The sequence below is a fragment of the Balaenoptera borealis genome (assembly GCF_965194805.1).
Source record: "Balaenoptera borealis genome assembly, chromosome: 1".
Lineage (NCBI taxonomy): Eukaryota > Metazoa > Chordata > Mammalia > Artiodactyla > Balaenopteridae > Balaenoptera > Balaenoptera borealis.
The window spans coordinates 34,717,629-34,741,311 of record NC_138860.1 but is presented as its reverse complement, the minus strand read 5'-3'; the positions used below and the strand labels follow the sequence as shown (position 1 = coordinate 34,741,311).

The 23,683-nt window shown below is 52.0% G+C and overlaps 1 protein-coding gene across 4 annotated transcripts in view; it reads left to right on the top strand.

Moving 5' to 3' along the window:
* SOX13 (SRY-box transcription factor 13) overlaps positions 1 to 23,683 on the top strand; it is a 44,063-nt gene that overhangs the window by 4,884 nt on the left and 15,496 nt on the right. For 2 of the 4 annotated variants that reach the window (XM_082396655.1, XM_082396654.1), the window contains exon 1: positions 8,920 to 9,720. The exons of 1 other annotated variant lie outside the window; for it this stretch is intronic. In XM_082396655.1, the coding sequence (XP_082252781.1) occupies positions 9,599 to 9,720 (122 nt within the window). In that variant the 5' untranslated portion in view covers positions 8,920 to 9,598. Of the gene's footprint in view, positions 1 to 8,919; positions 9,721 to 22,273; positions 22,488 to 23,683 lie in introns of those variants that run through there. One more of the 4 variants, XM_082396657.1, reaches the window with a different exon arrangement.

Sequence of the window (23,683 nt, the reverse complement as noted above, 5' to 3'; positions counted from 1 at the left end):
GCAGCAGTGCTCCATGAATGGTAAGGGTCTGGGTTTGCTGTTGCCAGACAAGTGTTTGCTTGAGCGAGGCCTGCTCCTCCAGAGGATCTAGGTGTTCCTATCCTTGAGGGGCTGACACCTGATTCTACACAGGTTTTCTCTTCTCTGGGGGTCTTTGAGATTGGCCCTTGTTGGGCAGCTCCCTGAGTAGGTCACCAGGAAGCTGATGCCACTGGAAAAAGTGGAATTCAAATGCAGCTGTGCCCGCACGCCCCCTTCCCCAGCCTTATTCAGGGGTGAAGCTGAGTGTTTGAAAAGGGCTCTGTGCTGGAAAGGCCTGGCCAGGCCCACAGTAAATCGTGCTTTGAATGGGAATTATTTTTGTGCTCTGTGTTTGCTTAAGAGGGCTCACTCCTGCCTGAACTCGCTGCAGTCCTCACCCTTTGCTAGTCCTCTTCCTGGAACCTGGATATGTTAGCCAGGAAGGCTGTAACAGTGCCTGTCACCACGTGGGGGACCAGGACCCATGGAGGCTTGCTTTCATATCTCCTGTCATCTCCCTATCTCCCTACTCCCAAGCAAGAAGGCATGCCCTGGATGGGATTCTTTGGCTGGGTGACAAAGAACCCCTTCTTTGGGTGACTGCCCCTTCCTTAGTCCTCCTTCCAGCTCCTTGGGAAGACTCAATTAGGAGATTTGTTACAGGCCAGCTCAGCAGGGCCACCTTCAGCTTCTGCCAGCTTCTCTGATCAGGAGTGACTCTGTTCCTTTTAAAAATTCAAATACTTTCTCTAAGAAGCAGTGATATGGTAATTCTCTCCTAAGAGAGGGGTGGAGTAGGGTGGATGGGGCATTCACTTCAGCTGAGTGCCTGTTACATCCATGGGCCTAGCCAGAGACCCCTGAGACCGGCCCTGCTCAAGCCTTATGATGGTGAAGGCCCTTGTGGCTCTCCTAGGAGCAGGTTTCTGTCCAGAGTGACGGTGGTCAGAACTCTGAGAGGCTGTGAGGTGAGGAGGAAGTGGCTGGGGTTTCCCCTGCCTGCTCCCAAGGTCATCAGTGGGTGAATACAAGGCCTGGGCATGGCCCAGGATGTGCTATATGTGGCCCAGCATGTGCTATATGTGGCCCAGCATCTCAGAGTGTGCACATGAGGGCAAGATAGGAGAGCAGCAGGGACTGAGATTTGTACCCAAAGGTTGAAGATCCCAGCCAGGAGTGTTTTTATTGGGGAGGGGTGTGTTGGGGGGTAGAGGAGAGAAAGGAAGAAGTGGGGACAGTATCTCTAGCTGCCACCTTTTTTCTTAAATAGCATCATTACCCAGGCTCATTTGGTCACTCAGGGAAGCCTGACACATGCCATCAAATCTGAATTCAGTTCTCTTGATACACACAACAAACTCCCCTCCCCTCATCAGTGGTCTTAGCATTTAAATGGCCTTGGCATGAAGCCCCATAAGCAGCCCTAGGGATTGTGGCCAGGTTGTGGGGGGAGGGTTTAGTGTTACTCCCCATCTTGTCTCTCTGTGTCTTCTGGGGACATGTCTGAGGTAGAGTGTCAGTGTTTTGGCTTGAAGAGAGGGGAACGGGAAGGGGCCACAGATGGGGCAGAAACACTCAGGCTCCCTTCTCCCCTGGTGGTTTGCGTCTGTAATCCCTGCCAGGCCTGGAGCTCCCTGGGGGATTCGCCCCAGAGGAGGCCAGACTGTTCTCCTCCCCTCAGCCTTACCGCCCCCAGTCCCCACCCCCTGCTTGACTCAGAATGGAATGTGCAGCCTGTGGAACAGGATGGGGTGGGAACTAGTTCCCAGAGGGCCTTGGTCCCCGTCCCCTCCCCTCCCCTCCCCCCACAAAGCGGGTAGGAACCTCAGGGCTGGGTCCTGCTCCTTGGCAGGGCTGGAGGTGCCCCGCTCCAATCCCAGGCCCTGTGCTGAGTGAGGGCAGAGGCGGGTACCACGGGGACCCAGCTCCAGCCGTTTGAAGGAGCAGCCAGGGTGGGGGGATTTCTTTCTAAGTCCAAGACGTTGGTGGGTGGCCAGTTAGACTCCAGGGGTATAGCAAGCCAAGCAGAGCCATCCCCAGCTCTAGTAGCTGGGGGTGGCCTACCCCAGACCTCCACCCTTTGTTGACTTCTGTTTTGTTTTAATTGCGGCTTATATTTTCTAATTCCTATATTTCTGTACTTTCCAAAAGTAGTACAGCAATGTGTATTACTTTTGTAATCAGGATGGAAAGGATTTAAAATATATGTCGAATTGCCAGACGGGGAAACAGACAAAGTAGTCAGTGTTTCTTCTCTGGAAGACTGGGAGTCAAGGCTTGACCAAACAGTACAATATTCTGCAGAAAGAGGGGTCCCTGGCAGGAGGGGCAGTAGTTGGAATATGATAAGAAGGCCTGTAACACTGGACTGATACCCTTTCAGGATGACCATTGAGTAGGCCTATGGATCCCCCCGGTGGGCTCTGGGAGGGGGGCTCTGGGCTGGGGTGGGCTGTCCAGGGACTGGGCCCAGAGACCTCCTACATTGGCTCTGGCACCTGGGGGGAGGCAGGAAAGGGAGTGAGCTTTGGCTTAAGCTGCCCTCACACTGACTCAAAACAATTAACTCCTGCCTGGCCACACAAGACAGGTCCTGTGCAGCCCCGAGGGGAGGGTGAGGAGTTTTCTGTCTCAGTGTGAGGTGTGAACCTCTGGAAACCTTGCTCCTACTGAAACACAGCCCTACTGAAGGAGCCTAAAGTCATTCACCCATTCCTGTGAGGCTTTGGTTCCTGGCTTGTCCCTCGAAGGGTGGGGTGGGGGGGTGAGGAGGGAAGGACGAATAAAAGGTTATTGGGGAGGGCTGGAAGGAAGCCTGTGTGCGGGTACAACCAGGCTGTCTGAGGCCAGTGGGGAGAGGAGAGTGGGGAGTGAACAGGGAGCTGTTGAAAGCAGAAGGGAGGGGCCCCTCCAACCCCTGACATTTCTCTGGCTGCCTGGCTCCCCTCTCCGTGGCCGGTGGAGAGGGAGGGTATGTGTGTGTAAGTGTGTGTAAGTGGCCAGGCGGGGCCTATACCCTGAAGACCTTGGTCAGCCCCTGCTGGACCCCCGGGGACAAGGCTGTGCCTCTAAGAGCCCCCAGGGGACAGTGGGGACATTAGACCAATGTCAGGAAGGCAAGGGGAGAGCGGACTGGGAGGCAGAAAGAGAGCCTGGCCAGGGCGGTGCTGAGGAGACCCGCAAGGCCTCCTTTCATCCCTCCTCCCTGAGCTTCAGTTCTCCAGAGCCTCTGGTGCCTCATACAGATTGGGGGTTCAATTGCAGTCCACCTGGTGAGGGCGGGGCAGTGGGTGATCACCCTCCACCCTCCTTTCCCTCTCTACAGAGATGCAGTCTCCTCCCACTGTGTCATTGTGAGCATGGGACTGCAGTCACCCCGCCCCCCAGCAAGCCGGGGTGAGGGTGGAGTGGGCAGGGGAAGAGCTCTGGAGACTCAGTGGGGTCCTGTAGCTGGGGCTGGTGGGGCAGGGAGAGGGAGGCCTCTCCTCTTAGTCGGGGTGAAGGGCTCAGCTGTCACCGGTACCGGAGCCAGGAAACAGGGCAGAGAACAGAGAAAGGGGATCTGTCACATCTTGCCTGGGGTAGAGGTAGGTAGCAGAAGAGCTTTCTCTTTGGTATTTGAGGAAGTCAAGGGGTGAACATGACTGTCAAGTTGGAATAAGTATACAAGTCTGGGTGAATGGCATTCTTGGAGTTGTGCGGTGCACAGTCTGCACAGCTATACATGCTGGCCCTTTTGGAACTGGTTCAGAGCATCAGGTCCCTATGGTTTTCACAAAGTAAGTTCCTTTCTCTTCTACCAGCTCTGCCTGGCCTTAGGTCCATACCCCTCAGCCTGAGACCCCCAATTTGGAGGTGATTTTTGGCTATTTGTTACCCCTTTCTAGGTGTTGATTGACCTGGAGTTTGGGGAACCAGAATTGAGGAGAGGGCTTGTGTGTGAGCGAGGGTATGGGTGTGTTGGGCAGTTTAGAGAGGGTCTGGAGAGTTTGACTGCCTCCACCCTCCTTGTGGAGTCAGAGTCCTGTTCGGATAACTGGCCACAGGCGCAGCGAACCTCCTGACTCCTGAGTGAAGGCTGGCTGGGTTTAGGAGTTCTCAGATGGGGCAGGCAGGTGGGGAGGAGGGCAGGGTCCTGCCTCCCCCGACAGTAACCCCTCCCCCAGGCGCCTTTGCTGGCCTGCGACCCACTGGGTCTTCTTTATGTTCCTGCCTTCCTCTCTCCCCCTCCCATCATCAAACTCACTCATCCCTTGTCCTTCAAGATCCTGCTGTTTGATCTCTGAAGAGATGACTGGCTAATCGGATTTACCAATCTAAATTCATGTGCTGGTGGCAAGTTAACAGGTAATTCTTGAAGCTCTTTTAACTGGCCACCAGGCCTTGTCAATCCAAGGGGAGACTGTCAAAGTGGGAACCTGGGGTGGAGGTGGGGTAGGTGTTTGGGCCTGAGAGGGCTGTTCCATTGCCCATCCACTCAGCAGGTAGGAGGGGGGCGCCTGCCTCAAAGCTGTGCCCCATACGCTGGGGCTGAGAGACCAGTGCAGCCCTTACACAGTTTTGAGGAAGATAAAGATTAGACATCCACTGACAAGAGTGAAGGTAGGGGAGGTGCAGGGGCAGGGCCGCAGAGCATCAAAGCATCAGGGAGGGGCACCACAACCGGATTTGGGCCATCAGGAAAGGCTCCCTGTAAGAGGAAACATAATGACCTGGAGGGTGAGGAGGAGATCGCTTGTCAAGAGCTCGTCAGAGAGGAGAGAAGGTTGTAAGGACAGATACCCGCCATGTTTTCCAGGGCCCCCACCTGGGTCTCCAAGGGCATATCCGATGGTCCTGTCCCTCACCAAGGACCCTGGGGCATCATGACTCTGCGGGGGAGGGTGATTGGTGGGTCCTCAAAGGCAGGGTGGCTAGGGGCTCCTGACAGCCTTGTTCGACTATGAATTGTATATGGCAGCATGGGGGAGCATGGGTTTTGGGGTGCACTAATAAACATGGGGTGTGCGGGGGCTGCCTGTGGTATGTGGCCCAAGTGACCCAGGGATTGGAAGCCCAAACCTCTCCCAGGCAGCTGCGGTGGAGGTGGGGGGCGGGGATGGGGTGCAGGATTGCTAGGGCCAACTGCAAATTAGCCAGGCTGGCTGTTAAATGCCTTTGCTGCTTCTCTCCTCCCCTCCTGTCCCTCCCTGCCCTCCCGAAAATCAACAACTGTGTCAACAGCAGGGTAATTGTGCTTGGCCGGCAGCCTCTGGGGCTTCCAGGACCAGGCAGGTGCTGGCAGGGGCTGCCGAGCCCCACGCTGGGAGCAGGCTGGGTCTGGCTGCCAGGGCTGCAGGATAAACAAGGCCTCACACAGGCTGGCTGGGAGGGAGGGAGGCCGCAGGCAGGCAGGAGGGAGAACAGGTGTCTCAGGAGCATTGCAGAAACAAAGGGCCTCTTGTCTCCTCCTCCCCGGCCCCAGGGAGCAGCCCCCTCCCCCCTCTCTCAGGCCCAGCCTCAAGACCTGTGGCCAGGTCAGCCAGGGGGTGCTGGGAATGAGGGAAGGGCAGGTGCTGACCTCCAGACTCCCCTGCATCTTGGTGCTTGTTTTTTCTTGCTTGAGGCAGAGGTAAAACCAGTCCTTACGAGGCACTAGCCCTGGAGGCAGGATACCTGCCTCTGAACAGATCCGCTGGCTTTGAGACCTCTGGGGGTCTCAGTTTCCCACCGGAAAGACAGAAAGACCCGCACCGCTGCTGGGGCATCCAAGGAAGAAATGGATGGGAGACAGGAAAAGGACCTGGAGGTTTTTAGCAGAAAGAAGCAGCAAATGTCAGGAGTGATGGAAGGTGGGGCAAGAAGTAGGGAGACCTGGGCCAAGGGATTCCAGGTGGGATTTGGGGTGGAGTTGGCTGGGGTGCAGCAACACCGTCCTCCCTCCATAGCCCTTTAACGAAACAGACTTTTACGGAACACCTGCCATGTGCCAGGCACTGTACTAGGGATGGAGAGGCAAGGAAGAATAGCATAGTACCCGCACAGACAGACGGACTGGAGCCAGACTGCCTGTGTGGTCTTGGGCAAGTAACTTAACCTCTCGGTGTCTTAGTTTCCTCATCTGTAACATAGGGGTGATAATAGCCGCTGCCTCATGGGACTGTTATGTTGGTTGAATGTGTGAAGAGATGCCTATTGTATAGTAAGGGATACATAAGAGAAGGCCGTTATTGTTCCGTTATTGTCCTTGTCCCTGAGAGAGTATCAGGGGCTCAAATCTCGTCAGAGTGCAGGAAGCAGACAGGTAAACAAATAATTGCAGTCCAGTCAAGTACTAGAGACTAGGGATGTCCAAGGGCTCTGGAATGCCCTGGAGGAACAATCAACTCTTCTAGGATTATTAGGGAGTGATTCATAAAGGAGGGGCAACATTTGAACTGGGCTTTGAGTGAGGTATAGGAGTTTTCTGGTCAGGAATGTAGGAAGGGCTTTCCAGGCAGGGGCACCATGTGAGCCGCAGCCCTGAGGTGTGAAGGCGCCTGTTTGCACCTGCATTAGGGTCTGTGAGCCCGACAGCTGGAGGGTGACTGGGCTGGGCTGCAAAGGGCCTGAGCGGCAGGGGGTTTGGGCTCATCCCTAGTCTGTTCCAGGGTCAGGTGCCAACTGTGGTCGTCACTCAGTATCTTTCTTCCTCTTCCCCACACCAATACATTATGAATCACTCAGTCTAACGCTGGAATATTCTTCAACTTATAGAGAAGCAGGATGGTTTGGTGAAAACACCATGGAGTCTTAGAGTCAGAAATTTCTGGATTCGAAGCTTTTGGATTTTGAATCTTGATATTGGGCCATTTACCTAATTTCTTTGAGCTGCGTAAATTGGGGTCACGGCTTCTCCCCTCTGGCAGAGTTATTGTGGGGATTGGAGGAAAGTTTCTAGATATATAGCAGTTGCCCAGTAAATGGGAGCTGTTAGGGTTACTCTCTGTGTGGTCTTGCCGATGCCATAAACCTTTCTGGGCCTTGGTCTCTATCTGTAAGGGGGAAACAGTGGTCTGTCTACTTCCTTCCATGATTTTCAAACTGGTAATGGGCCAGGCTGCCCATTGCCTGGGTAGATCAGTCAGGCCCAAGACCCAGGACCAGAAGGACCAGCTGGCAGCCTTCCCAGGGCACCAGCTGGTCCTGCTGGACTGAGTGGAGGGAGCTGACCTCCGTGGTCCAGCCCAGGTGCTGCTCCCTGTGCAGCAGGCAGTGAGGCTCCACATCCTGCCTTTCCCACAGGGGTGAAGCCCTCCAGCGTTCCTCCAACAATTGCTGTGCTGGTGTTTGAGGGACCGATGGGCGGTAGAGGCCAGTGGGCACCAGAGGAGACCAAGGCCCTGGTCTAGACTGTGTGTCCTCAGGCCTGTCACTTCACCTCTTAGAACCTTGCTTTTCCCATCTGCAACTTGGGGAGGACCATTTGGACCCCTCCTGGGATAAAACGAGAATGCTGTGTTGCTGTGGCAATAGAGTCAGATGGGGACGATGACAGCTACCCTAGTAATTTTTGTTGCAGTTTCAAAATCCAGATGTGGAGTCGGACACTTAGTCACACTCCCTCGTGCGTACCTGGTGGTGCCCTCCATGGTGTGCTTCCCTCCACGCAGCTCATCTCAGGGGTGCCTCATGAACCTTGTCAGTTAGGAAGGGCAGAGAGTATCTAGCCCCTCATTTTGTGGATGAGGAAATTGAGATTTAGAGACAAGGTGGTGGGGCCTCGTAGTTCCACACTGACTGTGGGTCTGAAGGGATGAGGCTGATCTGCGTGACACGTCTGACCACGCAGCAGCACAAGTGGGAACCCACTCCAGGATCCTGCTGCAGGGTCCCCTGGTCTCCTGCCCTGGCATGCTGCCATTGGCTTTGAGGAACTGGTGATGGGACGGGCTAGGGGCATCGAGGAATGCCTGGAGTCCGTTGGGTCTCCTGACAGTCGCAGGGAGCCCATCCTGGGTCCAGATCTGGAAGGGTGTTTGCCTTGGCGAGGCCACCATCCTCCTCTCCTCCCTCATTTGCTACCTTGGCTGTGCCCAGCATGGGCATGACCCCATTTTCTCTTCCTCCTCTGTACTCACGTTTCTCCAGTGGCTTCGGGGTGAGGTGAGGTCAGGGAGAGAAGCTGATGCAGTAAGATGGGGCTGGGACAGTACTCTGGGGTCTCCTGGCCAGGTGGTCAGATAGCTTCCTAGGTAGCCCTGGAAACTACCTGAGTAAGAGAGAGGCAGAACGAGCAGCAGTGACACTTGGATTTTTCCAAGGGCCATGTACATGTTTACATATAATTTGCATATAACGAATACACTGAACACAATTTTATAATCTATCCCCAGGCGGATTTGCCTTTTACTATTGTTCTTTTCAAAGATGGCTGCTCCTGGCTCTGGCCTCACTTCTATTCTGCTCTCCCCATCCCCCTCACAGAGGGCAGGTGATGGGGGCGGGGGGGTGGGGTTGGGGGGCGAAACGACACAGACAGAGGGTCAGCTTTAGGTCAGCCCTGCTATTGATCGCCCTCCCTGGGGTGAGCACAGAGGGTGGCCCCAGCCACTGAACACACAGGCCTGGCCTCCCTGCCGCTCCCCAGCGGCCCTCTCACCTATGAATGTGGCTCAGGGCACCTTCACAGGCAGGTGCACAGAGCTTGGCACATAGCAGGTGCTCAATAAATCTCAGGATAAATCGAGATTAGAGACAGGCAGGAACCTTGGAAAACAAAGACATACCCTGTTCAGGCTCCTTGGTGCCCAGCTTTTGTGCCCGTGAAGGACGAGGCTGATGGGGAGAAGTGAGCCTCTGAGGAGTAGCTTTCTCTCCTGACTGCGGCCAAAGGAGGCATTTCTTTCTCTTCTTGGCCTTGCAGGAAATAGTGGTGGGGATGAGAGGAGCAGAAAGAAAGGGCCAGGCCTTCTATTATTTTGTTTTTGAGATTGAGAGTCTGTTATTAGCAATTTATGACGACCAGGTCTGCAGCCAAGCACATTCTGTTCTCCACTGTCGGGGTGGGGGGGAGACTCGCAGGGCCATGGCAAGAGGCTGGACAGGAAAGATAACCAGGTCAACACTTTTATGATTGACCGTTCGGTGCCTCGGCCTGTACCAGGGGCAGCTTTAGCACGGGGCCAGTTTGAGCCCAGTCCTGTGTGGGGATGGCATGGCCTCCCCATGTGAACCCAAATGGCTTCAGTGAGTGGGGTGAGCTCCCCTCCCACATCGTGCCCACTGAGGCTTGGGCTGCAGATTGCTTTCTGTGAAATGGGGTCAGGGCAGTGACTCTCAGAGCAGAGTCACTGTAGAGTTTCTCAAGACGGCAGGGCCTGGAAAGAACCCTACAGAGAAAGAGCAGCTGTGTGGGAGAAGACCCCAGAAGAGGGGGAGTGGGCAAGATGACCACCCTTGTGGAAACAATGGTGCACAAGCAAAACAACCCCCTCTCTGCAAAAGAGCTGAGCTGGTGGAATTTAGCTCGGCGGCTGCGAGATCGGGGCAGTAGATAGAGCTCTGCGGGCGCCTGGGCTCTGTGTGTGCAGGTTGCTGTGTGGGGTCCCGGAAGACGATGGAGAGGGCAGGAGCAGCACCCGCGGCGCCCCCTCCACCAGGCTGGCCTCTACGCTTCCCTGGACTCATCACCAGTCCCCATTCCTGGAAGCAAGCCCCCTTCCTCCATCCACTCCTCATGTAAGTTGGTTTCATTCTTCCCTTGATTTCCCCTCATTCCCCTCCCAACTGTTTGGCTTTGACTAGAAGTAGCTACATTAGCCATTCTTCAAGGGGTCAGCATCCCCCAGGGGGCCAAGGTGCCAAAGGGCAGAGAACTTTGGTCAGTGGAGGGCTTCTCAGTGTTAGGGGCGGTGGTGCCTGATCCCCGGGCCTCTGCTTCATGGCTGGGAGGAGCCCAGGCTGCTTCGGGGAGAGCGAACCACTCAAGTGGCTGTTTCTCGCATCCCAACTATGTCCCCAAGCTTGGTGCCGTTGGATAGTTGTTGAAGGGCAGACTTGCTGGAAGGATAAGAAGCTTTTGTGGGACTCTGGAAAGAGCCAGGGCAGAGAATGTAATGCGTTGGGTAGTGGGGGAGAGGGATGTTGGGCAGTGAGAGAATGGGCCTGGTTTCCAGCTGTGAGGATTGGACTATTATCTTATTATTATCCTCACACAGCTGACAGCCACTCAGTCCTGAGACGGGTTCCTTGTCCTCTGTTCTATGGGTTGACATCCTCTTGCCCGGCCAGCTCAAGGCTCTTGCCAGGGGTTCATGAAAGGATGAACTCTGAGATTTGATCTGGCATGGATAAGTTCATTAGGTGTGTATGGAACACGTACTCTGGGCCCAGCACCAGACTCGGGGCTCCATTAGCAAGCCCCTGTGTCTTGCTAAGACAAATGTTAGTAGGGCTCCTCTGTGCCAGGTGCTGTAAGGAACAACGGGGACTAAGCTACCAGCCGAGAGGCTAAGGAGCCCTGCTGCGGTAGAAAGGGGGGCGGTGGGCATTAGCTTATAGTGCAGTTAGGAAGAGACCTCCAAGGTCAGAGGGAGCCTTGAATGCAGGCCAAGGAGCTAGGACTTTGTTGACAGCAAGGAACCAGAGAGTGTCTCAGAACTTTCAGAATGGGTGGCTCATTCATTCAGGCTGAAACTTCTCTCTCATTATTCTGCAACAAACTTCCAACAGAACCCTGTGCTTTTTCTTTCCATTCAAAGACATTTTTGCTGCCTTCAGGTCGTGCTGAACCATCTGGTAATCAGACAACTTCCCTTCCCCTGCAGGGCTGCGGCTTCCCAGGGTGTGAGGCCAAGCCTGGCAGCCTGCGGAGGGGAGGTCCCTTTTCCTGGTCTGCCCTGACCCACACTCACCCCGGCTTTGGTCCCGCAGGGGCTCAAGTGAGTGAGTGTGGCCAGCTTTCCTGGGATGTGCCGTTCCTCGATGAATGAGCAAACTTATTTTGTTCAGGATTGATCAATATTAATCTCTGGATGTCTTTTTTAAAGGCAGTGGTTTGATATATATTTTTAACAAATAAGGTATTCAGGGATGAATAAGCTCTACCAATTCCTTATTATGTGAAGGCACTGGGTGAGGCGGGGGGGAGGAGGCCAGACCCTGCCTGCAGGGAAGCTGTAATCTGTCTGGGGAGGTGAGACAGGATCATGGGAAATAGCTGCATTGTGGGAACAAGCCCTTTCAGCTGAGTTGGCCTGGGCACCAGGACTGCTGGAGCTGTTTCTGTCTCCATGGGCTTGGTTTCTGAGGCTAGGTACAAGGTGGAGTCAGACAGATCCCAGTTTGAGTCCTGGCTCTGCTTCTTCTGAGCTGTGAGATTTCTGGCAAATACTAGAACTTTCATAGAGCCTAGTTTTTTCACCTACAAAGTGGGAAAAGATTAATACCTACTTCCCAAGGTTAAAAGGATTCAGTGAAGTGAAGTGATGTATATATTACAGTGCTTAGTTTCGGGGCCTGGAGTATAGGAGACTCCGGTAAGTGGGAGCTGGTATTAGTATCGCGGCCACCGCGGTGGTGGTTGTTAGGGCTTGTGCTGGGGTGGGACAGTGCGGCTCTCCTGGGGCCTGTGTGGATGTGGGGCAGCTCCTCCTTTGGGTCATGGGCATGACCTCTGTGGGATTTGGGAAAGGGGGAGGAGCACCTCTCCCGAGTGTGGTGGGTACAGACTTTGTCGGCTGTGACACCTCTCTCAGCCTCCCACTGTATTCTTCCTTCAGATTTGGCACACACATGTGCTGTGCGACCCTGGCCAAGTTACTTAACTAATCTGTGCTTCAGCTTCCAGAACTGTAAAATGCTGCTGACAATCATACCTGATACTGAGAGGATTAAATAAAAAGGGTTATATGGAAAGTGTTCAGACAGTGTCTGGCACAGGGGTTGTGTCTTATCCAGGCGTTTGCTGCTGTAATTATTGCTGTGGTTATTCTGTTACAGGAGTGACCCATGCACTCAAAGAAGCAAGGGAATGAGCTGCTGCCCCAAGTGTTCCAGGAGCTTGGAGCAGGGGTGGGGGTGTGGGATGGAGGTGGGCCGGGGCGTGGACCCCAGTGTGTGGACCCCGCTGTGCTGGCGCTGGGGAGCAGCCCAGAAAAGGGGGTGAACTCTCTCACACACTAGCTGCAGGCAGGGTGTTGCCAGGTATAGAAGGAATGATATGGCTCAGAGTGCACTGCCTTTTGTCCTTTGCCCAGTGTTGTCCCTTAAACTGGTCACTAAGGGGGACAGTTCTACACCAGATAGAATGGATTTTTGCAGAACTGGTGAAATTCACATATAAGTTGGGATCGTTTGGAAGCATGAAACCACCACATTCACCAAACCCAGCTGCTGGTGAATTTCAATAACTCATAGTAATAGACAGCCTTTAACTAACCTTTGGACTCTGGGCCCTTGGGAGCTGCCTGCAGGAACCCGGCAGGAAGTGGAGGCTGTCCCCCGGCACCCAGCCCCACAGCCAAGAGGGCTAATTGGGTTGGGAGTGCCTGTGGGGAAGCGGCCTTTTCTCCAAGGTCCTTGTGCTGTGGTTTTGGACTTGGAGTCAGGTGGACCTTCAGTGGGATTTTGCTTCCACCCCTTAGCTTCAGATGCTTCAACTATAAAATGGGTTTTGTTGCTGCCAAAAATATCTGTGAGGCACTTAGCTTGTTGTGCTCACTCGAAAAATGGCAGGTGCTGTCACGATCTTTCTGCTGATTTGGGCTGCAGTCTGAAGGTAGAAACCAGGGGCTTAGCAGCACTTATATACAACATCAAAGACCTTGGAACCCCCACCCCCAGCTTAAAATTTTATCTCTGAGAGAAGAAGTAATAATTTATCCCATGTGCAAATGGAAAAACTGAGACCTTGCAAGGTTGGGTGGTGTGTCTCAGGCCCCACAGTGAGTTACAAGCGTCCAAATCCCTTATACTTTTATGGGGCTTTCTAAACCATCAAGTGTATTAAGTGCTTTGACATTTAGAAAATCACTGTGCTGAGGCTCCAAGCAATCTGGTGGGGTGTATTTTGACTCCCAATTTACAGATAGGAAAATTGAGGCTCAGAGAATTAAGACTTGCCCAGGATTGCACCTTGATTTTGTGGCAGAGCTAGGGCTCAAACTCAGACCTTCTGCCTCCAAATCCAGGGCTCATTTCCACTGTGCACTCAGAATTATCACGTGGGTCTGTGTGATCCTCTCTGCAATAACTTTTTCCCTCCATATCCGTAGATCTGCTAGGGTGGATAGTCATGAGCCAGGAGGGAGAGGGTTAAATTCCTTCCTAAGCGAAGGAGCTGGTTTTGAGCTAGGCGCCTCCAGTGACCCCATCATTGACCCTCACCCCCTGGATCAGGGCGACAGGCTGTGGGGGAAGGGAAGCAGAGCAGCTTTAATGGCCCTGTGCGGGCAGAGGGAGGGCCTAGGGAGGCAAGAGCAGGGGAGGGGACGCTCATCTCTCTTCTTCTTTGGACAAAGATGGACAGAGATGCCAGTGGCTTTTTTCAGTTTCCATAGAAAATCCCTAAGGTTCTCTTGCAGTAGAAGGCCATCAGCGTGGCCTGAACTCTTAATCAGGCCATGGAGCACCGGCAGCTCTTAGATACTGGAAACGCTGGGATGTGTTCTTGGGTAAGTGGGAACGGGGATAGTTTTTACCGGTAAAGGTACCAGTAATAGAAAACGGAAATATCAAATGAACCTTAGGGCAGGATGGGACTTTGGTCCCAGCCTGTCATTCATTGAAGAGGAAAAGGATGATTCGAGTGGCCCACAGAAACCAGCACCTGTGCAATAAGTGGATGACTCTGAAAACTGGGAAGGCTTCTCCTTTCCCTCCTTCTCTCCCCAAGGTGGCCCCACCCCAGTCACCCCCTCTGTTAGCTCAGACCTCCTGCTTTAGAGTCTCTGTCCTCCCCAAATGGACCTCAAGGAGGTCCAGAGCTGTAGAGTAACTGCCCAGGGTTGTTCAGCAAGTCGGGGGTGGGGAGGTGGGGGGAGAGCTGTTCTGGAAACCAGGCGTCAGCCCAGTGCTTTCCTTGAAACTGCCACCCTAAGAAGGACAATTGAGGCAAGCATTTCCAGGAAAGCCAAGGAACTGACTTAGAGGAAGTGAGCGAAATCTCTTCCTCTATCCCCATCTTCCTGCCCCCAGATCCCTTTCCCTCCCTGCTGAGGAATCCTGAATACACCTGTCTCTGCATGGCAGGTAAAAGCCTTTCATTGTTCCTAGAGGTGAGGGAGGCACTGAAAGGAAGGCCTAGCTGGTGGGGCGGGTCTGGCCTTTTTAGACACTTCAATTAGTTACTTTAATTATGGCTTTGTGAGCAAGGGGCTCTCTAAAGGCAGCCGGTCTCCAACCTGCACGCTCCCTGACCCCTGGCCGGACGTGAGTCCCCAGCCTGTGAGTCTGTGTTACGTTCTCACCTCTGCCTGTCTGCAAGATTAAAGGTGCCATGAAGGTGTAAATTATTAGCAGTTTCATGTTCTCCATCTTTTTTTTGTGGTAGCATATACAGTAATGAAATGTACCATTTTAATCATTTTTAATTGTACAGTTTGGAGGCATTAAATACATTTACATTGTGCAACTGTCACTACTGTCCATCTCCAGAAGTTTGTGTCATCCCAAACTAAAACTCTGTATCCATTAAAGAATAACTTCCCCTTTGCGCCTCTCCCCAGCCCCTAGTAACCTCTGTTTTACTTTCTGTCTCTATAAATGTAACTATTAAGGACCTCATATAAGCAGAATCAAGAAGTATTAGTCTTTTTATTATTTCACTTAGGCTTACTTCACTTAGCATAATGTTTTCAAGGTTCATCCATATTGTAGCATGTGCCAGAATTTCCTTCCTCCTTAAGGCTGATAATATTCTGTTGTATATGCATACCACATTTTATTTTATCCATTCATCCCTCCATAGGCACTTGGGTTGTTTCCACCTTTTGGCTATTGTGAATAATGCTGTATGAGCACGGGTGAGCAACATCCCTTCAAGGCCCTGCTTTCCCTCCTTTGGTTATACACCCAGAAGGGGAATTGCTGGATCATATGGTTATTCTATGTTTCAGTTTTTGAGACACCACCATATTGTTTTCCACAGCAGCTGTATCGTTTTACATTCCCACCAGCAATTGTCTGCAACCTTGCCAACACTTCCTTTTGCTTTTTCTTTTCTTAAAAATAATAGCCATCATAATGGGTGTGAAGTGGCATCTCATTGTGGTTCTCCAACTTTTTATGGGGAAGTCAGGCCCCGAGAAACGCTGAGACGTGTCCTCCCCATTGCAGAAGCAGTCAGGCCCTGGGCCCACGCTTCCGGGCCTCTGTCACAGCCTCCATATTCCGTCCTGTACTCCTTTTGCTACATACTTGTCCCATCAAGAGGAGGCAGGTGAGGGGAGGGGGTATAAATTAGGAGTTCGGATTAACATATACACACTACTAAATATAAAATAGATAAACAACAAGGACCTACTGTATAGCACAGAGAACTATACTCAATATTCTGTAATAACCTATAAGGGAAAAGAATCTGAAAAAGAATATATATATATATGTATAACTGAATCACTTTGCTGTACACCCAAAACTAACACAACATTGTAAATCAACTATACTTAAATTAAAAATTGGAAAAAAAAAAAAAAGAGGCAGGTGAGGTCCTTCTGCTACCTTGCTCTGTCTGCTGATTGTCAGGGCCCTTTCCTTCCCATCTGTCATAGGAGCAGAATGGCCCTGGCCCACCAGAAGTGTCTGGAGGGTAGATGACCTTGTGGGTGAAGAGGAGGTTTCAGTAATATAAGATTTAAAGAGTTGGATTGTTTTAACCCTCGGCATTGGATAAAGTAAATTATGGTACAGCCACTGAAGAGATGTGCAACCGTTACAAATGACTTCATGAAGAATTTTCTTTTCTTTCTTTTTTTCTTTTTCTTTTTTTTTTTTTGGCTGCGCGGCTTGTGGGATTTTAGTTCCTTGACCAGGGATCCAACCTGGGCCCTCGGCAGTGAGAGTGAGGCGTCCTAACCACTGGACTAAAATTCCCTAAAGAATTTTAAATAATTTCCAGTTTTTTTTTTTTTTTTAATTAATTTATTTATTTATTTTTGGCTGTGTTGGGTCTTCGTTTCTGTGCGAGGGCTTTCTCTAGTTGCGGCAAGCGTGGGCCACTTTTCATCGCGGTGCGCGGGCCTTTCACTATCGTGGCCTTTCTTGTTGCGGAGCACAGGCTCCAGACGCGCAGGCTCAGTAGTTGTAGGCTCACAGGCCTAGGTGCACCGCGGCATGTGGAATCTTCCCAGACCAGGGCTCGAACCCGTGTCCCCCGCATTAGCGGGCAGATTCTCAACCACTGCGCCACCAGGGAAGCCCAATAATTTCCAGTTTTTAGTAACATGAAAACTTCCCCTGATATACTATTAAGTGTGTGTGTGGGGGGAATAGTACAAAAGCTTGCTTATGAGCTGAATGATGAAAAAGAAAACGACACACAGGAAAAATATTTGATGGAAAGAGGCCAAATTGTTATCAGTTGCCACCTCTGGATTAATGGGAAGTGAGTGACTTTAATTTCTTTTTGTCTTCTTTATGTTATTCTAAATTTGCAGATTTTCTACAATGAGTACACATTCCTTTTAGAGTCAGAAAAAAATTGATAAGAAAATAAGATGACTGCAACAATAGTTAGGCACATATGTTGGGGGAGCCTATGAAGTGCACAGCTCTGCTCGCTGCTGTTGGTGAGAAGCTAAGGGAGAGAGAGTGGAGGTGTCGGGGTAGAGGGCAAGGAAGGATGGCCAGGAAGCAAAGGAGAGGTGATAGCTTAGGCGGCCCTCCAGTGCTGCCCCGAACTCACTTGGAGGATGCTATGTTAGGACCCTGGCTCTGAGTCATTTGATGTCTGCATGTGGCGTTTGCCTTTGACTTTTCTAACATCAACTGAGCTAGGACCTGCTTGGGTCCCTTGACACCCCGCATCATGAGAGCAGCAGAGGGCCAGCAGAGGTTGGAGTTGAGGGGCAGGTGATTCAGGCTCCAGGTGATGATTTTCCATGGCTCTTGGGACCTCAAACAAGTGGAAGAGAAGCCAGTGTAATCCAGGGCTTGAAAGAAGGGACTCGACAGCCGGTCTCTGGGTCAGTGTGTTGCTCACCACTCACTGGCAGTTGCTTAGCCTCCTTAAGCCTTTGTGTCCTCATCGGTAAAACAGATGATAACAGTAACTATTTCACAGGGCTGGGGAAAGTAGTAAAAGAGCTAATGCCTATCTGTGACCCTTAGCTTATTGTGTGCCTGATTCCTGTTGTCTGGTTGAGAGGTGGATTCTGACGCTAGACGGCCCGGGCTCAGATCACCTCTGTGCCTCAGTTTCTCCATCTGTAAAATGGAGATCATAATATCATCTACCTCAGATGGTTATGGTGAAGATCGATTAAAGTGATTCAAACAGTGCTCAGCACATAGTAAATACTCAGAAAATGTTAGCTATGATCAGAGGGGTACACACCAGAGTGGCAACCAGTAGTGTGTGTCTGGCATCTGCCAACTCATCTGATTGTCCCAAGAGTCCCATCTCACTGGTTAGTGCGCATCATTCAGTTGTTAAATACTTTGAATGTCACCATTGTTATTTTATTATTATTACCATTTGGGACTCCAGATGTCAAGATCCCTCCCAGAATCATACCATATCCCACCCCTTTGCCAGATCTGGCTCTTTTCTGCCTCAGTTTCCAAAGGGTGCTGGTGCTGGAAGTTGGGGTCCCAGGCAGACTGGGGTGCAGGCTGGCTGCTTTGGGAATTGTTTGATGAGCATTTTAGATGAAATCAAAGACTATGAAACTGTTCTCCTCCCCTTGCTCCCCTGCCCTTTTGAAAAGGAGCCAAAGCCAAGAAAAAACAACCACTCATAAATAAAGGGGACCATGAAAATAACAAAAAGAAAGAAGAAATCTTTTGTGGCAGGCTTGTGTGCCGATGTGGTAGATAATGGGAGAGGAAACATGGCCTTTGCAGAGAAACAGAACGGAACAGTTTGTTCACTGGAAGAATGAACGCTGCTTGAGCAAGAGCTGCTCAATTGGGGTTTCCCATGAGTGAGCTTGTCTTGGGGGAGATGGTGGTGATTAGGTTTTCATAAGGCACAGGTGGCGTCCCGCGCAGAAACCCTGGGATGGGGGAAGGGGAGGCTATGGGGGAAGCAGCAGACCTGAGCAGGGTGCCCAAAGGTGAGGCTGATGCATCCCAGTTCAGCCCATGGGCCCCAGCCACCATGACTGCAGTGCTGCCAGCCACCTTGTTCCTCCACTGTCGCCCAAGCTGGGGAGCTGGATGCTCAAGCCCCTCTGGAAGCCCCCAGACCTTCCCTCAAGGTGTATCTTTTATGGAGCCTTAAGGAGGTACATCCCAGGGAGGAGAAGATGAGGCCAAGTGTATTTGCTGATTAATTGCATGCTGAACTTCTGGGTCAAGACCGTGTCCTGTCAACACTTGCCTGGTGGCCTTTCTTGGTGACTGGCATTTATTGACTCCTCTTTCTTGTACCACTCACCTATCTTGATCGCTGCCCCATTTCCCCTGCCCCTGCAGTGGCTGGCTGAGGCAGGAAGAGGGAGAAGAAGTAGGGAAGGGATCAGATACCTTTCCTGAGCCCTCAGAGACCTGAGGATGTGGTGTAAAGGTGCCCACTTTGAGAGGGGGCTGTGGGCTCGCAGATGTGTGGAGGCTGATATTTGAAATACCTTTAAGAAGGGCCTTCACAACGTTCACTGGCTTGGGGCAGAGTGCTCTGGCTGGCAGAAGTTCCCTGCCAGAAGCACAATCATTCATTCATTCGATCACGATAACAACACTAAGTGCCAGTCTGCTTTGTGCCAGGCATTGCACTAAGTATTTTATATACAATACTTACTAATTCTCCAACAACCACGAGAAGTAGCTATTGTTGGCCCCCTTTACAGATAGAGAATCTGAGGTGTGTAGAGGTTAAGTCTCAAGTATTCACTGGGCTCCCTCTTGGAGCAGCGAGGAACTGGCTGACTCTCCACTTCTCAGCCATCGCCCCCAGCTCCAGATTACAATGGTTATACACGTTACAGCTGTTTAGCACGGCTGTGTTCAGGCACTGGCCTTTGCCTGTTATACTGTTTACTCCTCACAACCACACTAGTGGGTATATATTACTGATCACATTTATAAAGAAAGTAGTAGGTTTGGGGAGTTGAATAAGTCGGCCTATCCATGCCACTAGTTAGAGGGCTGCTGGGGTTTGAACTGACTGCGCGTGTCTCCAGAACCTCCATGTCACCATAGACCCTGAAGGCCTAGTCCACATGGCTTGGACTTGTCACCAAGCAGAAGCCAAATGCTGCCTGGCCCACACCAGCCCCAACAAAAGGGATGTCTGCAAAGATGAGACTTTGCTCAGCCTGGTGTTTGCAGGCCATTCCCACTTGTCCTTTTCCGCCTCTGCAGTCATCCTTCTAGTCTCCACCTTCTTGTCCCCTCCTGGGCTTGGCAGGGGATGGCAGGGGTTAATGGAACAACACTTTACCCTCTAGCTCCGGCTCTGGAGGAGATGAGGGAGCTTGTGAGGGTCTGCAGAACTTCAGTGCCATTGGGAAGGGGAGGCACGGGGGGTTGGTCAGGTCGGCCGTGGCACTGAGGATGTGGGTTTCCTGGGCAAATTCAGGTCCTTTCAGCCTGTCTGCGCTGTGCGTGGCCTGGGTGTCTGGCTCAGTGTAGGCACCAGCCAGGGGAGATTTCAGGGTGGTTGGGGACACCGATGGAACATGCAGACAACCTAAGCAGGGTAGTGAAACAGCGCCAAAGAGAGGGGGACCTACAGGGGACAGGCGGAGATGGAAGAAGATGACACTCCCAGTTGTCCTTTGGGTGTGGGTCTTCTGCGTGTTTGGCATGCAGGGGTGGGGGAGGCTTCCCCAAAAGGTGAATGAGAGGGTTCAGTGAGCAAACATTTTTTTTGTTTTTTACAAACATCACATTCAGTCTTCTCAATAATTCTACGAGATAGTTATTATTTGTTCCATTTTAGTGATGGAGAAACTGAAACTTCCCCATAGTCACACAGTAGTATATGGTAGAGCCAGGCTTCAAACACAGGTCTGGGTGACAATAAAGCCCATTTCTTTTAGCCGTATCAGGATGCCTCCCAGCAATGCCAGAGGGTCACACATACCTGCCAGCCTCTGGAAAGCCAGGGCCAGGTAGGGGTAGGTGTCTCACTCTGGGTGGTCTGGGAGTAGGTAGGGAAAGACAGCCTCCTTGCTTTAGGTCTCTCTTCCTCTCTCCTTCCCTGAACATATATTCTGTACCAGATTCTCTAAGCTTGTGATTACCTTCTAATCACAAAGTAGGTATTGGAATTTCCATTTTACAATGAAGAAACTAAGGTTTTCAGAGGTTGAATCTTTCCCCCAAGTTTCCAAAGTGGCCTTGGTTTCTTTCGATTAATTCTTCCTTGGCCATGACTCAAGTCAAAAACAACTAGAATCCTGTAAGCAGCAAAGACAGTGGCAGATCTATCTTTGCTGGACCGGATCCTGTTATCTGGGGTAGAGGAAGAGCAGCCAGGGCACCAGCCGACAGATGAAAAGACGTGGGTTTGGGCATCAGTGAGGCCTGAGCTCAGATGGCTCCACTGGGCCTTGGTTGGGTCGGAAAAATGAGTGGCGAGCCCCTCACCCAATGCTCTCAGCCAAGTGGGTGTTCTGTCATTGCAGGCTCTTTTTCCTCCTTTCCCTTTGGTTACTGTTCAGGGCTATCCCAAAAGGGAGGCCTTTGACAAGGCCAGTCGGCCTCAGCTACACCATTTCTGCTGTATGCCTGCTCTGGGCTGGGCACTGCTCGTGTAAAAGGCCAGACACTCCCGAATCCAGGACATAGGCTTGGACCTGCACTGGGAGGTAAGGCCAGAACTGCGGCTGCTTCCTAGCATTGTGGGTGGGCTGCTGATGGGGCTTGGGAGGGGCTGGAGACAGCATCAGGTCCTGAAGGCAGGAGGGCCCCCAGGGAAGGGAATCCTGGAGACACAGTTTACCTCCTCAATCTTACCCAGGCCCGTGGGGCAGGCACCCATCCTGCTGGGAACCTCAACAGTCCTTCCACGCTGCCCTCTCTGTCTCTTCCTGGACTCTCCAGGAAGAGAAGACTCAGATGGGGCTGTGAATGGGAACAGCACAGCTAGTTTCTCCTTGGCTTCTTCAGTCCTGCGTGCCCTTGGGCTGGGGTCAGCTGAATCTTGGCAGCTGCCAAGGCTCTGTCTGGAGCTGGGCTTCTGGGCCAGAGGTGCGGGGGAGGCTGCCTCCTCTTGCTGACTGGGAGGACAGGAGCTCTTGGGGGTTCAGCAAGCCTCAGTCTGGCTGGTCTTAGCTGCTTGATCAGCCCAGAAACAGCCCAGGAACGGGAGGTGTTGGCTGTGGCCTCCGCCTGAGCAGGGCTAGGCCAGGCTGGGCCACGCCATGGATCTGATACCCCAAGGGCCCACAGAGGCTGGAGAGGGTGAGGGGGCCTCTCAGGAAAGCTTTGTTCCAAGCCTGCAGCCAGCCCAGCTCTCAGCTCTGAGTAAACAGCAGAGATAGGATCGGGCGTAGCCAGGAAGGGTGGCAGGGTGCGGCCTGGGAGAAGAATGGCAGGATGTGGCACCGGGGCACCGTTCTGGGCACCCACGCCTTGGGCTATTGTTTAGGGCTGCCTGAGGCTCTCAACTCTCTGGGGCTTTGAAAGGAAGTGACATTCCCCTGGGACTCAGGCCCTGCCCTTCTCTGCCACGTGGTTCTTTCCCTGGCAGTGCCCCTCGGCACCACCTACTCAGGGTCAGCTTGGGAGTGGGAGTCTCAGTAGAGAGGTTAGGTGGGTGCCCGGTGGGGAAGTGTTGTCATTGGCCCTCCTGGGAGGGTCTGCCTGTCTGTTCAGGCTGTCTTCCTGTACCCCTGGGTCTGAGTCACCTGTCATGCTCCGATGACTAGAATTTATCTCTATCTTGATCTGTATCTAGATATTTCTGGGGGGAAAAGGGCTGTCGCTGTGGAGGGAGAAAGGTCTGAGAGCAAGAAGTCCTTTGATTCCAGTCCAGCTGGGCTGTTGTTGGCTGATTGGGAGAGGAAGTGGCTGGTGATTTGTTTGGGGGAGAAAGGGGCTTGGTGTGTGTGCGCCTGGGGTGGGTGGGGGTCAGGGGCTGGGAGAGGGTTGGTTGTGGGGAGGAGAAAAAGGAGATCAGCACCTGTAGTCTGCTTTGTCGCGTAAGAACCGTGCTTTGAGCCATTGGCCCTCTGTGGAGGGCAGGCATCTCTCTATGCCTTGTCCTAGGCGCTGGATTTGGGGGCCCAGGGCCTCACAGACATCAGCTCAGAGACTCAAGACGCTGCGGCATCCAGGTTGAGGCTGGCCAGAGTCCTCTCTCCCTAGGGGCCTTCACCTCCTACAGATGCTCAGGTGAGGTAAGGCCAAGGAGAAGAAGACAGCAGAGGGTCTATGGGTTAGGTTCCCCAGAAGGGAAGGGAAGGCAGAGCAGGAATACTGTTCCGTGTCCCAGCTGGTTGAAGGTCTTCTGACTCTGTATTCCTGAAACAGTACTGCCCAAACAAGCCACGTGAACTTGACCTCTCTGGGCCTCAGTTTCTCCATTTATAAAATATGAGTAAGGCTGGGTGAGAGGGAGGAGATTGGGTACATGGGAGCACTTCCACCTGAGTGAGAGTCCCACTGGAGAGTCCTGTGGGCTTGCGGCCTCTGACCAGGACCTGGGTGAGAACTGGGGGAGTCCAGTAATTCACATCTCCTGTGTACTAAAAGAGTCTTTGACTTCTGGGCGTCTGGGGAGAGGGGAGGATGTGGCTGCTTGACCTTAAAACCTCCTGAAAAATGTGTATGATTGAAGCATGGAGCATGCTTTGTAGGGAAAGGGTAATAAGGGAATTTTTTTTTTTTCAAGTCTCTGGAAGAGACTTAAGGGAAGACTCCAACAGGGTCTTTAAATTCAAAAGGTGTGGAAAATGTTTCTTACCTGTCCCAAGGTAGGAACAAAAGGAAATGGACTTGCTTTGCTACTGGGAGATTTGGGTCACTCATAGGAAGAACTTAGATACAAGGAAGATGCAGCTGAGGATAACTGGGTGTGGGAGGTGGAGATGTGGGAAATAAACCACAGAGAGCAACATCTATCTAATAATGATGATAATAATAGCTGTCACTTATGCATTCAGGTCTGCCTTGTGCTGTGCTGCTGAACTATATTAAACTCTCTGAGTGTTGTACAAGGATTTATTGAGCACCTGTATGTTCCAGGCACTGTGCTAGACTCTGGGGCTACAGTGAAGAGCAAAAACAAGCACATTTCCGCAGTGTGAGGTTGGATGGATTCTCAGGCTACAGGGCGAGTCAGAAATAAAACATGTGAAGGTATCATTACCAGCTGTGAAAAGTACTTTGAAGGCCAAGTTTCAGGGTGCCAAGAGAATGTAAAACAGGCACATCTTATAGGGTCTGGAGTGTTAATGGAAGGCTCATCCCTTCATATTGGGGGGTTTTATTTCCATTTCACTGAGGAGGAAACTGGGGTTTAGAGAGGTTATGTCACGTGCCCACCGTTGCACAGCAATTAATTAATCAGAGTTGGGATTCATATGGACTCAGG